The sequence below is a fragment of the Passer montanus genome, unplaced genomic scaffold, assembly GCF_014805655.1.
Source record: "Passer montanus isolate IOZ18808 unplaced genomic scaffold, ASM1480565v1 scaffold7, whole genome shotgun sequence".
NCBI classification, from domain to species: domain Eukaryota; kingdom Metazoa; phylum Chordata; class Aves; order Passeriformes; family Passeridae; genus Passer; species Passer montanus.
Window position 1 is genome coordinate 7,151,607 of NW_024372147.1, and position 16,642 is coordinate 7,168,248.

Sequence of the window (16,642 nt, forward strand, 5' to 3'; positions counted from 1 at the left end):
GTTTTGTTCCTACTATACCTTCTGTAGACAGGAAAGTTTTGTTCCCATGACTATCTTGGACACTGTTATTTACATTCAAAACAATTCTTGTTGAGCAGTATTTATACTTGAGGGCATGCCAGCTTGCCAAAACGACCATGACAGACATTTGCCAACAGGAATGTGTTTCCCGGGAAGGCAGAGCCCTGTGGGGTGCAGGCTGCAGCTGCGGGGGACAGCCCCAGAGTGGCCATGCAGCAATGGGGGACAGCATTGTCTGGGCACATGGGTACAGGACAGCCCCAGAGCCTGGGAAGGGGGGGAAGCCTGGGAAGCCTCTACAGTGTACGTCATATCTCATCATGAATATCACCCTGCATGCAGGGAAGACATCTGCAAGCTGGCTGGAGGTGAGAAGAAGAACCAAGGCAGTGGGGATGGAGCCTTTGCCCTGTGAGGAGAGGCTGTGAGGCATGCTGAAGTCATTTTTCTTCCATTCTTACGCCAAGACTGATAAAAAATATATATATATAATTTGGGTATTATTTTGCAGTTTCTCATGGACATTTAAACACACAGCTACGGAAGGAAACTAAATGACAGAGCTATGTCTGTATATAATAGTGGTATGCCAAAATAGCAGTATGTCAAAATGTGGATGTGATAAAATACAGCTGCAAGTACATTTTTAAACACAATTAAAATAGGTGTGTTAAGTCACTGAAAATACATTGCTGTAATACAAATTTGTCATTTTTGTTAAAGTAGCAATTTGAATTAAAATGCAGTTGTGTTTCTGAAGTTCAAAAAAGCCTGTGATATGTACTAAGTTTAGCAGACTACCATTTCTGAAACAAGAGAAAAGAACAAATATCTGCCCAATACACAACCTTTCCCCTTTACAGTTCTTTTTCTTTCCCTTCCTTGCTCCTTTTTAAGCAATTTCATTAAAGCTAATTCATCTTGGATTTTTAAACCTTGACAAGGAAGTAATTTTTAATTAGTAATAAAAAAATCACTTATTATTACTGACAATACTGCATCAAAGGTGTATTTTAGATATCAGGTTTCCAACAAATTCATCAGTTTAATACAAAGGAATAAAATAGACTTGTTTTTGATTGTTTGTTTCCTTTCTTTTTTCTTTTTTGGGGGGGGAGGGGGATAGGCAGGATCAAGCAATAAAAAGGTCATAGGACTACTTCCAGAATCACTCCCATATTTTCTTCTCTGTATGTTAAAACCAAAAGGAGAAAAAAATCATGCACACATGTTCCAAACACTGTGAATTCCACTTAACTATAGAGTAATCATGTGATTTCTAAAGTAGAGTCTCTACTGCCCAATATCCCTCACGGGTCCTTAGGCACATTTCTTTATATATTTAAAAAACAATATATTTGAATGGTTTAGACTCATATATATAATTGGATCTGTAACCCATTTTTTCACAATTCCAGTTTAAATCACAGAGAATTGATGCAATGAATGCAGGAATAACAGTACACCTTTCTTGCCATACAAAAATGCAATAGATTTTTTTTTCCACACCATGGGAAAGAAGTAAAAATTCTCATAATGTAGAAAACTGCATCTAGTAACAAGTGAAGGAACTTGCTCTGAGTACACATTAAATCTATCTTTTGCTACCTGTGAATTCTCAATAAAATTCTCAATAAAATTCTTGGCCCAGGACCTAACCCAGAAGCTACACAGCAGGAACACTATACAGCATCTGAAAACTGAAGTCAGTGCATGGAAACTGGTCAGCAGATCTGTTTGTGTGATGCATGACAGCACAGGGAAAACTCATCCCTGCACAAAAAAAAATAATTTTAAGGGTAGATACTACGCTGAAAAAAATTTGATTCCTTGAAGGATTATACCTCACCCTCTATTTTTGTGCAAATCTCACTATCTTTTGATTCTAGTGCAGATCCATTCCTATCTTCATCATAAGCAGGCATTATAATTAATACCTAGCATAGTACATTCACATTCAGAAAATAAAATTGTTTCAGAGCCCACACTAATCTAGCAGAAGAAGAGGGAAGAAACATTGCTACTGAAAGAGGTCAGGTGAGAATGACACAGAGTGAAAACCTATATAGAACAGAAATAAACTTCCCATTCAAACAGTAATCTCTCTGTAGAATGATAAATTAATGAGACTTTTTGTATATTGTAAGCATAAAAGATTGTACAAAGTTAGGAAAAAATTTAATTCATTTATTCAGAAAACACACTCTAATAGCAGCCTCTGTGTAGCAAAAAAAAAGCTGCATTGGATTATCATTGCAGGGTTTGATATTTTATGTCCTTATATCTTGTAACAGATTTTTTCTGATCAACTTGCTGTTCAGACTCTACCAATGATCTTGCTTCTCTGAAAGTCTGCAAAAAAAGCGGTATGATCAGACTGACAAACATCTTGTTATAAGTTCCAGTGGAGTACAGCCAACCTATTTGGATTCAGGCCTGCACTGCGAATCTGAAAGCTACAAGGAAGAGAAGCCATGGAAACCACGGAAGAACAAAAATGAAGCTGACTTCACTGTAGGTTTCAAATAAGAATTTAGTAAGAAAATTATACAATATTAATCAAAAATGCCAACAAATGAAACAAATTTATTAAGATATAAAAATGGCTCTGTGTGTCAATTTTTATTGAAACCATGTTCTCCTTATTGATACTTCAATGGAGGACGAGCAACTTGGGATTTATTCTGATTCTGTGGTTATCCATTCTTAGGTATTCAAGTATTTACAATACTAAATCTAGACACTAGAAGCAGAGTAAACATGACAATAAAGTTCAGCAAGTAAGCACTTGATTCTGGCCTGGGTTTATTCAGGTCTGCAAACCCACTTGTTGATTTATTTACATAAGCATGGAAATATATGAGCTTTGCCTATAGTTATGCTTCTACAAAGTCATTTACAAAACTATATGTTCTTTAATATCATCACTGTAAGCTTTATGGCAACCATGAGATGAGAATCACAGAATCACAGTAATATACTCAATAAATAAATAGTTAAGTAATTAAATAATAAAACAAACAAATTTAAAGAAAAGGAAAGGAGACACAGAGAAAGAGAAGCATATTTGCTGACACTGGGCAATGAAAATGTTACAATCCAAGCACCAAGCCTTCTGATCATTGGTGTAAACTCTATAATCATTAGTGCATTTTGCTGACACTGCAATTACTGCACAGTTCAGAGGCAGAAGTTTCCAAAACCTTTTCTCAGTGTCCTAGACCAGAAGCAGCTTAATAAGATCAGACTATGGCCCACATAATAGCTAGGAAATACAGGCATACAGATTTGCTTTTAGGTCCAAAAGCTAAATTTAAACTTTTAAACCAGACAGTGATTTTTCAATAGCAAACTTTTTATAGGAATAATACCCTTGCATAATTTAGTGTGACCCAAAAGGGAAGAAGCTTAAGCATTTCTAACATCCTGTAATCCCTTCGGTTTGTTAACTCCCTTAGACAGCTGAAGCTCCCTAGGCTGGACGTCCAACGACCAATCTCAGGAGGCAGCCTGGGCTCTAGTGAATGAGTCCTGTCCTTTCATTTATAGTGATGCTGAAAGGCACTAACCAGGGGTGGAGGACAGCAGGCAGAGTCTCTGTAACTGCAAGATGCAGCATTGATCGCAAACTCTGTCTGTATTCAGTGCAGCTAAGAAAGCTCCATACGCCTTGAAAGCAAGAGAAGCACTCTTAAAAAGCCTGTGATCCTAAAGATATCTCAGGCCACAGTACATAAGATTCTTTGTAACTACTGAAAAAGCAAAGCTGAAAGAATAATCTGTAAGTTGTTCCTCTAGTCTGTTTCAAACAATTGATTAGTGAGCATTTGCTGAGTCTACATTACTTCACACTGCTGAGACTTGTGTTGCAAACATGGCATCTAGATAGGTATATTCACATGAAATATCTCCATAATGTAAATATACATACATATACATATACATACATATATTATGTATTCACAAAGAAAAAAAAACTTACAGAACATTAAAGGTATACCAGCCCTAACACAGAATTATGAAAGTATGAGGAATGACAAATTTGCAAATACCTAAAGCAATTAAATCACATTTTTTACCAGCATGATCAGTTAATATCTATAATGCAGAAAATCACAAACATTTGCACAGCTGTAGAAAAAGGTATTCTTAGTCAAGGTTGTAGTCTAAGTCCAACAAAAAGGAGTACTTTCTTACAAAACATTTAAATGAGCCACTCATATTATCATCATCAGTTGTTAAAAGATTATAGGTCTTTACACTTACTTATGTTTTACCTTCTATAGAAAAATTCAAGGTGAAATTCATTATTTCAGATAGAAGAGGAAGACTGGAATATCTCAGGTCAATATCCTGACTTTCTTGCTAGAGAGCTTTTGTATTACTTTCATCTGCTTGATGCTTACCCTTCACTTGTTTTTAATTAACAAATTCCATTCCATTGAATCTATTATATAAATTTTGCCAATTATATAAAAAAGAGGAATTGCTCATTTTGATGAAGCAACATTTTAGAAGACATTGAATGTTTGCTTTGAAATGTTAGACTTATACATATTTTGATTGTAATGACTATTCTAAACTAATTTTCTTCTTGAACTATTTACACTCTGTTTCAAAAGGCTTCTATTAAAATGCACAGAAGTGAGATTTCCACAAATAGAGAGCATCCACATATTGTACTAGTGCAAAAACAGCTACTAGCTTTTTGAATTATGCTCCCATGGAGCAGAAACAGTATAATGAAAAAAAGAGTTTCAAGTCCTTCAGTGAGGCAAATAGAAAAGCTACTTAATCTGATAGATTCTAGGAAAATTTTCAGTTGTAGAAGAGAGTTATCTGGAAGAGATATGCATAAATTTGACTCTGTTAATTACTGTGGTAGACCAAACAGTGTTCTATACCATTATGCAAACATTGGCTTGGTTTTGTTACAATTTTTCATCTTCCTAATGTGGGCAAGGCTTACAACTCCATCTTTCTAAAAATGGCTTCCTTTTCTGCTGTCTCAACACCAGCACGCAATCATACCACAATTCAACAGGACTTCTGAAAGGAACCAGAGTGGGAGATTTATTGGGGAACTATTATAAAAGAGGTTGCTTCTGTTTTATTTGTTAGAAAAACAGTTTTACATTGGTTTTCTCATTAGGTACACCATTATCTCACTTGAAATTACCGTAAAGAAAGGATTTGTCCTATGAACTGGGAATGACTGATCCTGAAATACAGTTTGTGCTTTCTTTTCTGGAAAATTATACTCTCTATCTGCTTCTATAACAATTTCTGTATCACTCCAGTTGAGTCACTTGTAGCATTTTGTTGGATACATTAATCACTTACTTTGATTTGTAGAAGCCTTACCTGTTATCTTTAGCTTGACAGACAAAGACGCTGAGCAGTCACGGCTGCATTTGAGGTCAACAGTTCCCCCCTCACCTTAGTGCTGTGTCACGTAAGGTAAATTGAAAAAAATGGATCCTTGCGTCTCAAATACTCAAGAAAAGTTGATACTTTTGACCTTAATGTCCATCTATAAACCTTTGAATCTACATCCATAAAATAGGAACAATACCCTGTATATGCTACAGAGATTTTGGAAAACCAATTCACTAGTATTTAGCAGAAATTTGGAATAAGTGCTAAAGGAAAGCCCTGGTTGAAACTAGTGCCTGTCTTTGAAACAGACTACATAGCTTACAATGAACTAGTCGCATACATTTACAATATTTCAGGCAAAATACTGAAAAGTTATTTCAAGTTCTTTCACACTACCTTTTGCCAACCAAATCAGTCATGCAGAGAAAACATTATGTGCTTCAGTATTAGAAGATGATATCACAGAGAGATGAAGTTGGTAAAGTTCTTTAAGTCATATGTAAATGTAGATTGCAAAGTCATATTTTCTGGGCACTATGCAGTGTAGAGGTGTTCTCAAGCACTCAAAACTGCACAGAAAGAAGATCACAGGAACTGGGAAGGTAATTAAAGAAAAAAGAACCCTGCCTTGAAGTGAAATCTATGAATATTTTGCAGAGTACTTTCTGCTTATACTTATAAACACGCATACAACCAGCACAACTCAGAAAAACAAGAAATAACAAGTCACAAGTACTGGTACCAGTACTGACAGAATTGTAATGAAGTGTCATTTTCTTCTCTGGAGCACAGAAAATAAATGGTTTTAATAAAGAACAATTACAGGCATTCCAGCAGCAATGCAGTTGCTTGAAAAATCCTGATCTGTTGTAAAATTACCCAAAATGGTAGAATAAAGTGTTGATTTTGACTGATCTGAAATTTTTTTTTAGCAATAGTAGAGCACAAAGGACAATTAGTTCAAGAGCAGGTGGGTTAGCAAAAACACAGTAGATTGTTTAATACCTTCACTACTTTTGTTAACTAGTTTCTTTAAGCAGTAAGACTTATCAAAAGACATCCACTCTATTCTTCTGAAGTCCTAGCTCTACATACTTCCACCAGTGATAATTAGATAACATTCCCTCTTGCACAAAGAAAAATAACCTAAGAAAGGTAAAACTCGATTAAAAAGGGGCTAAGTGTGGCTGTGCCAACATTAATTTCTTGACTCACTCTGTCCTCCAGAGTAAACAAACACTTAATATTATAAAGTATTTCATCCCTAAAATACATTGCCAGTTCCTGGTTATATCAGAGGCTAATGCACCACTGCTTCTGTTAAACCATAATCTGTAAGACATCCATGATGTATCAGTCCTTGAAAATATCAGACCTAAAAGTTTACAAAATTACAGAAGAGATGAAACTGAAAGTCAAAGTGAGTTATCTGATCCAACCTTCCTGTTCAAGCAGGGTCATCCCAGAGCACACTGCACAAGACTGTTTACAGATGGCTGACTGAAAGTCAAAGTGAGTTATCTGGTCCAACCTTCCTGCTCAAGCAGGGTCATCCCAGAGCACACTGCACAAGACTGTTTACAGATGGCTCTTGAATATATCCAGGGAGGTAAATTCTACAACCTCCTGGGCAATCTGTTCTGCGGTCAGTCACTGCGCAGTAAAGATCCTTGTCATGTTCAGGTGGAGCTCCCTGTGCATCAGTTTGTGCCCATTGCCTCTTGCTTGGCACCTCCAAGCAGAGCCTGGATCCATCCACCGACACCCTCCCTTCAGATATTCCTATGTATTAATGACATGCCCCTTCCATTGTCTCTTCTTAAGTATGAACAAACTCAGCACCCTCACCCTTTCCTTGTAACACAGATAGCCTATCTAGTCCCTTAGTCATCTTGGCAGAAAATATTTGCTGCAGTTTAAAATCAGCTCATTTGTTTCACTGCATATTAAAGCCTGATTAGGCATGACTCCCGAGTTACTTACTTCTACATTCTTTTCTTCAAAAATATCAGCTGCTAGACAACATGGAATCCTTCAGAGCAGAAATAAGTACTTTGCCAAACATATGCAGAAGAGAGTGAAAAAATATTTTTCATAAGACTGTTTTCCCTGTTTATTAAATTTCTTGGTACATTTAATAAAATTATTCCTTTCAAATGGTTATTTTTATATAACCTATACAATTAGCATTGCACATTCATATTTAATAAAAAATAATCTCCCTAAGCTTGTATAAAGCAAACAATGGTAACAATTTAGACTGCCAAAATTCTGAATATAAAAGCTACCATTAGAAAGCAAAAGATCAATCTGTGTGAAAAAGTTTGTCTTTAAATAATGAAAACTCATATACATTGACAGCCATGAACCTATCCTATGAACAAGTCTTTACTTTAATTGAAATTTACAGTATTTTTAGGCTAACATTTTTATGCTAAAAAATCTAATTTCATTACTTTCCATAGATCAATGAAGCAGAATGAAGCAATTCCTGCAACAATTTCTTCTAAAATGTTTTGGAATAATAGAAGATTCCTACCGGGTCTTCTGTTTTGTGGTTATTCAGCAAATCAGATAGGAAATCATCATGAAGACTTTCTCTCCGAATCAATGTAAATTCACGTAGGAAAACTGCTCCTTGATTTTGGTCTCCAAAAACCTAGAAAGAAAACATGATATTAGGAAATGTAAAATTTTAATTCTTTCATAGACATGATCCTAGTACCAGAAAAATATGACTGGAAGATTAAAAAGCCAGTTAATGGTCCTCTGTTTTCTACTACTACACTTGCTCTAACCAGACAGCCTTGCCATTAATGAGAACACTGACGTGCATTTAAAGAATGTCATTATGGTTACAAATAATTTACATTTGCATTAAATTCTGCAATTTCTGTGGAAAACGTTTCTATATTCTTATTTATATCTGTGGCTCATGAAGCAGTTCATGTTTAAAAACTCTTTTGTGAAATGAGTTAATCTTTAAATTGCATTTTTACTTTATGAAACAGATAATGTTTGTCCAGCATTTTGACCAGTCTATCATAAGAAGACAGAGCTTAAAACTTTGAAGGGACAGAAAAAAATTATTTATAAGTTCTTTGGCTAGCAAACTCCAATATACACATGCATTCAAAATAATTTAAACTAACTTTGTATCTATTCTTTTTAGAAATATATATATATATAAGCGCTATCTGAAAAAGAGGTTGTTTCATCAGTGGTTGACTAAGCAATTACTATCAAAATGTCCCAGGTAGAATTATGACATTTTTATAGATTTTAGAAATAAATAATGAAAACAAACCCACATTCTTCCAAGTTCTCACATCAATTTTTTCTTTGGTTGTTCAAGCCAAAGAACTTTTTTAGGTATAACATAAATTTAAAGTTTTAGAAACCAGTGAAATATGAGGGAGGGTTTTGGAACATGTCAAAACATTGCTGTTTCATTAGACTGACTCTAAAGAATTCCACTACAGGTGACATATCCACAGAGATTGTTAACAACCAGGAATAGGGACTGTGTTATCTCTGGAAATCTGGTAGATTTTTCCGTTACCAGCATTTGGAAAGCCATTCAATTTGAGAGAACAGGATGCTTTATCAAAATGACTAAGTAAGACTACTTTATTGTTTGACAACAGCAACCACACTAGTGTGAATTAGACAAATGCAACTGCTATAAATTATTTATTTATATGAGATTCTGATTCCTGTTCCAGAAAAGTAAAAAGTATCTGTTTATGTTATCCATCTCAGAGATGGATACTATATAAGATACTATAATATACTATAATGAGGAACAGAGGCTATGTTATTTCCTCACTAAGACAGGTGCAGTACTTATAAATGGACAGTTATTACTCACGAGAGCTGCAATTAATACCTTTTACTAAGAAGAAAGTCCATGTTCTGCTGCTTTTATGATGACTATTTCTTCTATTCATCTTTCTGTACAGCCAGGTGTCATAATTATGCTCTACTTAGCTGAGAAGTTCAAATGGCTTGTGAGTAACATGGCATTTTAGTGCCCAAAGGGAGAATGAACAGATTTGCCTTCTTTTCCCTACAAGTGAATTGGCATTGCTTTTTTGGAGGAGGTAATCTTCCCTGCCAGCTAGAACTGAGAGCAGAGCTTCTGTAAAGCTAGGGCAGTTATAATGAGCTGACCAGAAGAAGATTATCTAATTAATTTACAGGGAGAAATGGGAATTTCTATGAAGTTGGGTAATGTGAAGAACTAAGAGACCATGAATCCAAACCATATGCACCTAAACATAATAGATGTTTTCTTTGATATAAAATTCTTGCCTCTATTAGTGAAATAGAGAGCACCACATTCTTCTGGTTGCTTTGAGATCCTCTGCTGTAATTTATTTTTTTTTAAGAACACAAGAAGAAAAATAACATTACATAAAATAATGTTATTTTATTAAGCATTAAAGTATTAAAGTATTATGTATTAAAGTAATTACAGGAGTAGGGTTTTTAAATGTATAGTTGGCTTCCCATCTTGTGTATAACATTCAGAGATACATTCACTGATTTTATTCTTATATTATTGAGTCATAACAATGCAGAGTCCTCAGGGGTGTCTGAGGAAGAAATAGGCATGTGCCCTAAAGTAAAAGAAGTTCTGCTACAGACATGTATTCTTTTTTGATAAATCATTACCTTACAAATAAAAATGTTTTTGAACTAGGTCATACTTCATAAAAGTGTTTCAACTCAAGTTTGGCAAAATCTATTCAAAGAATAAAGTTATTTCAAGAAAGGAAAGCTGTTATTTTATTTTACTTTGAAATAATGGTGGCATCTACTTGTGATTTTCAACATCTGTGATCAGCAAATCTAACGACAAAAGTTATAAAATTATCAAATTGTTTAATTTAGAAAGTATCTATAAAATCATCTAGTCCAACTTTTAATCCAGCACTGCCCAGTCCACCACTAAACGCAATCCCTAAGAGTCTCATCCAGATGTCTTTTAAGAACCACCAGAGATAGTGACTCAACCGTGTCCCTGGACAGCTGGTTCCAATGCTTCTCAACATTTTGTGTGATTAATTTTTCCTAATACCTAATCTAAACCTTCCCTGGCAAAACTCAAGGCCATTTCCCCTTATCCTATTGCTTGCTACCTGGAAAGGAGATAAGACTGAAACTCCTTTTCTCCAGGCTAAATACCCTCAGCTACCCCCGCCCTTTCCTCAGGAGACTTATGCTTCATATCCTTCACCACCTCCATTGCCCATCTCTGGACACGCTCCAGTATCTCAGTGTCCTTCCTGTCACAAAGGACCCAAAACTGAACACAGGATTGGAGGTGTGGCTTCAAGCGCCAAGTACAGGAGGACAATCACGGCCCTAGTCCTGCTGCCCACACTATTGTTGGTACAGGCCAGGATGCCACTGCATTTTTTGGCTGTCTGGGCACAGCTGGCTCATGTCCAGCCACTGCTACCAGGTCCTTTACCTACTGGGCAGCTTTCCAGCTAATCTGCCCCCAACCTGTGGTGCTGCTTGGGGTTGTTGTGACCCAAATGCCAGACACAGCACCAGGTCTTATTGAACATCACACCATTGGCCTTTTCTCACCAATCCAGCCTGCCCAGATCACTGTGTAATTAATTTTAGAAGTCAAATTACAATGTAAAGAGTCACTTCATCACCAATGATCCACCTTCCTATTTAGCTTATTTTGTTCCTATAAAAATATACCCAGATTCTGAAAATTCTTTTCCTTTTAAGAGCAGTCAGCTGTAGTTATTAAAATTTCAATTTGTTTTTCAAAATAAATGAAATCTGTTGATAAAGAATGCATATGCAATATCAATTATCTCAATAAGTTATTGCTAATCTTTGAAACTTAACTGTCTACCATGGCAGCATTAATGCTGACTACTTCTAATTACATAGGTGGGAAATAGGTGTCAGAGACACTATTCCAAAGGAAGGGACAGAGACAAGCAGTCAAAAAAAAAAAAAAAAAAAAAAGAAGACATTGGGATCCTTATGATGAAGGAAAAGATGAAAAAGATGAGAAATAAAAGACCCGGAAGAGCAGTAATGAAGGAATGAAAGCAAGGAAAGAATGGAAAAAATAATTTTCTTTTAATTTAGCTAATATGTAGGATAAAGTCTTGGAAAAAAATGAAGAGGACTGAAAGTATGTGGTTATGCAAAGAATGTTATTATTTTCCTGATTCATATATTATATTTTCCTGCTTTGAGTAATAGCTCGCTCTGAGTTAGCTTTAACTTATCCATCATATGATAAAACATACTTCGCGTATCTTCATCCTTACTAAGAGAGCTGGAATCAAAGATCTATCCATTAAAGATCATCCATTAAAGATGAGTGTCAGTAAATTGGAATAATGTCCTGAACAACTGTTTTTTCTTTTTCAAGTTTTTCTCGAAGTCCTGGCTACATATGCATGACCATTTCATGCCCTCAGGAAACCTATTTTCATCATAACACAGCCATCATATTTCTCATCTATCTTCAATAAGTTTATGATCAGAAAAGCTTAGAAAATATCTCCAAAAATACCCCAACGTAGCCTTTTTTAAGCAGTGAGCAAATCATACAAGAAACAGTAGCCTGACAGTAATCTGACCTTTAGCAGCAGCAGTCATAAACATCAACATGTGACTTTTCAAGAATTTGCAAACAACATTGTAAATGAAGTTTCACTAGTGCACATGAAAATCAAAGGCATATAATTAAAGTTTCTCAGTATGAGAAAGATATCTAGGTATTCAGTTGCTCAACCAACTTTGCAAAGGAGCCTTTTATGAAATTGACATGAGATAAAATTCTAGCAAATTATAAGCAATAACGTTTTTTTCATTTTCAGTTTTTATCTCTCAAATCAATGCAAAACATAAATTGTTCCATTAGATCCAGTGGTGTGAGTCCATATGGAGGAAATCTTTGAGGAATCATGCTGACAAATACATAATTAGAAAATAAAAGACCCAACACAAAACAGAAGATGAAAGGTTGTATCCCAGCCAACAAAGCCTAAGTTTTCTTGCACTTTATTACTGTCCCACTGTGGAACTAACTCCATTAATTTTGCTGTGACCAGCAGTAAAGTAAACTACTAATAATTATTGTTAGCAAGGTGTAACAGTAATATGTTGCTGAATTCACAAGGCACAAGGCGAACAACACAGGCTTGGAGTTTGATGTAAATAATCATAGCACCTTTGATATCATCTTTCTCAGCACAGACAAGGAGTTTCAAAGTACTTTGCTCAGAAAGCAGAAATATCAAATGTGGCCTCAAATATTTATAATTAAACATTTAGGCACATTTCATTAGTAGTTTCAAGGTGACAGTTTCTCTGTTAAAGCTTTTTTTATTTTGTATTTTCAAAGTCTAAAGCACAGAGAAAGTTATGACTAACATCAAAACTAGAGGCAAAAACACCTGTTTATTAAAAATTATTTCTGATAAATTGTTTAAAAAATCAGATTCTTCCAGTTTTGGGTTTTTTACAAAGAGACCTACAGTGTTTTGACAATGAAAAGAGGACTACTTTGCCAACTAGCACTATGAATCTTTTGATTTTCTTGACAGAAACAAACTGAAATAGGAAACATGACCAAATTTAAGGTATTAAATAGCAGAAAGGGTGGCAGTGACATTTATAGCAAGGGATGAGGAATGCAGGATTTTAACAAGCCAAGTTATTGTACATTGTCTTTTTTTAGACTAAACTGCACTCCAAACACCATACCAACTTGTGCATGTATTTAAATTCTGAATTACCCTCCATAAAACCTAACAACAACATTCTACTTTACTGCCCATACTTCCAAGAGAAAGAGTGCTGCACTTTTATATGGGTGACAAGGGCTTTACTGCATCCTTCAGCCCCGCCAATCATGCAAGAAGGAAAGGCATCCCAGAAGACTCAAAAGTGTTTATAAGCAGCTGCTAGCTGTCAAATAAACTTGATTCCTACCACTGCTGCCTCAAGAAATTGTTTAACAAAATCTCATAGGGAATTCTGAAATAAGAAATCATTACCATTGGCTTTAATCTGCCACAGTTTTATGCTGCAATGGTGATCCAAATTTTCTCTTTCATTATTCTCCAAAATGAAATTAAAAGAGGGGTAGGTAGAGGGGGGTACCAATCCAATACCAGGTCCCAAATTCAGAAGCAATTATAGTCTGGCTCTAAATCTAAATTGTGAAAGCTGTTTGTTTTTACCAAAATCCATGTAAGAATTTAAAATATGCAGAAATATTACTTCCCAATTCTGCCACTGTTAATCATTCTGAACACTTTTCATTCCTCCACGGAGACCCAGAAAGATATGCACAATTTAAAATCTATTCTGCATGTTATCTTCCGGGAATTTCTTGCATATGAGCACACTATGTTTTTAAGATAAATATATCCTAAAGGAGATACTAACCTATTTAATTAAGAACATCATTCTCCAAGTGCTATGTTTCCTTATTATATATTTCAGATATGTTTAAAATGTTCCCAATGAATTTTCTAAGTGCCCATAGGGAAATACGCAGATTCAGGTGAACAGAGAGACTGTCAATGCACTTGTAAAAAGATTTTAAATTTTTAAGTGTTTGCCGTCGTGCATTCAAGCCTTGCTTTAAACCAAAGATTAGAAGAATCCGTATGAGAGATAAGGTAGAATCCAAAGTAAAAATTTTATATTTAGACAGAAGTAGCAACAGCTCTATCTTAAATTCTTCTTTCTCTTTTATAATTTCTGTCTCACAAATTATACCCTAGAGCTGTGAAAATGACTGTTCTCCCCATAGAAAATCCCTTCCCTTCCATGAAATGTAGGGATTTTTTTAATTATTCCAGTGGACACATTCTTCTTCAGTGGACACATTCATTTTGGCTTTATTGCCAAAAAAACAACAACAAGGAAAAAACAATAAATCTTTGATTTTTCCTTCATTTTTATGAGGTTAGACAATATGATATGTTTCATTTCTAAGCCATGGTTGTAAAGTTAAAGAAAATTGAGGGCTTTTCTAATAAAACATCCACATGTGATAGCATTAAGCTCCCAGTGCCTAATGTCCTATGACATTCCCAGTGCATAGTCCTGTGACAAATGTGCTCATGTGAGTATAGTATAGTTCATGTGAGCCTCTCCATTACAGGCATGCTGGAGTGCTGTCTATATACAGAAAATATTTATTACCATGTGAGAATGCAGAAGAAAACTCAGGTGATTGTACACACAACTCTCATGCAGTCAACAGTGAATAGAAAGGGCATAAGGAAGTAGTCAGATTCTCAGCAGATTAACTGGGGTCAGTTCTTCACCTTCAGTTCTTTATTACCCTTGGCAAAGATTCAGCACCTCTGCTTAAGGTGTAGAAGACTATCCCAGGCCTAAAGTAACTGCTGTCAACATATTTCTTTCTGTCTTTCCTGTAAGTAAGGTCTGAAGAGAAGTTCTCTTTGTTCATGCGGAATTTTTTTTCTTTAAGGTAACCTTTAGAGGTTAGTTTCACAGCTTTTCTTTTCATGGATAGATAATAGCTTGTTCTTGCCTTACAACCCTTAGATTTTATGGCTTTGATTCTCAACTTGCTGTCTTTCAAATGGATGAAAGGGTTGTCTAGATTTATGAATTAAATAAATTCTAAGCCAACATTCTTAACTACTGTAATATCTTCTTCTGATAGCTCAAAATAGGATTGCTTGTCATGAGCAGGAAAAATTATATAAGAGAAACAAAGAAACAAAAATTCTTTACCCTCATGGAAAAGAAATTTTTCCTGAGACTGGATTATCAAAAATATTGCTTTCTGATTCCAATCTTTCCAAACAGTGATAAGATTATAGTTTCTGAATTAAAGCCAGGGTCTTTTGAAGCTGGCTACTCTTTATAGTGGGATTGTAGGTTTAGAATTTTTTTTAAGAGAGGAGGGTGTTCTTGTTTGGCTTCTCTGAAGGTACTCACATGATGCCTTGAAATATGAGCACAAATAGCAATGTATTTCCCAAGGGAATGTTTTATTCAATAGTGAAATGTTCCCACCAAAAATCTTTTTGCTAGTCTTGAAATATATTTAATCTTTTTTTCTTTCTTCCTTGCCTTTCCACAGAGAATGAATTCATTATTATCTTAATTGTAATATCCTGACTTCTTTTAAAGCTCTGTGAAGGAAATGTGAATTTGTGCTAATTATTTTCCGTTCTTAAACAACCACAATAGCAGAGTCTGGTTAATGTTTTTATTGCAGGAATTATTTAAGCTCCATTTCAGTCTCTCATTATAAATGAACAAAAGAAATAAAAGTATTTTGCACTCTTGAATTACAGCTTGAAGTGCTCCTCAGACAAAACCACCAGCTACCAACATCTTGGACAGACATTAGCAACGATGGGGATAAATCTGTAAAGCATGCACTCGCCTACACTTGACCCACAGTCTACCAGCAAGAGAGAAAGCCAATATAATATGGCCCCATTGAAAGGAGAGGCAAAAATGCAGAATGCACAAAACCACAGCAATTATCCTGCTGCCAAGCAACCATAGGAACAGAAAAAAAAAAAAAAAGAAAGAAAGGAGAGGTGAAAATGGAGAAAGAACAAGAGAAAAAAACAAGTAAAGAAAAAAGCAGACTTTGGATAAAAAGGGAATAAAAAAGCTGAAGTCCAACAGAAACAAAAAACCCAAAGCTATAGAGTTCCTTTAAAATCCTGCTGATTAGAACCTTCTTTCTGGGAGTAGATAAGGCAAAATGCATCAAGGTTAAAAAGCTTCATGAGCAAGAGCTGAAATTATAGTCCAGAATTACCTAGTTTCTAATTTACTGGAGAAACAGGACATATTTAGATAGCTATAGCTTCTCATCTTCATGAAAGCTATTAAAAAAACCCAACAAAAATAAACAAAACAAACAAACAAAAAAACACGACAAAAAACAAACAAACAAATTTATACTGAGATTTGAGAAAGAATGTGTCCAAGGTCTAAACAGATTTATTTTTCAAAACAAGCCAAATAAACACTGTTGTTCAAAATACTTGAAAGCAGACACATACATTTCTATGATATAAAATTAAACAAAACCAAGAAATTAAGTCTGAAGAATTCATCTTCTGCTGTTTGTTGCCTTACTTGGTTGACCATGAACAGGTATGGACTTGTTAACTAAACTGTAATTATTTAGACTGTATTTATTTTAACTGTAATTATTAAATTATTAGAAGCTGCATCAGTT

At 35.0% G+C, this 16,642-nt stretch overlaps 1 protein-coding gene across 2 annotated transcripts in view; it reads right to left on the reverse strand.

The window, feature by feature from the left end:
- ADAMTSL1 (ADAMTS like 1) overlaps positions 1 to 16,642 on the reverse strand; it is a 389,415-nt gene that overhangs the window by 289,434 nt on the left and 83,339 nt on the right. For both annotated transcript variants that reach the window (XM_039729898.1, XM_039729897.1), the window contains exon 2: positions 7,940 to 8,059. In XM_039729898.1, coding sequence (XP_039585832.1) covers positions 7,940 to 8,059 — 120 coding nt within the window. The remainder of the gene's footprint in view (positions 1 to 7,939; positions 8,060 to 16,642) is intronic.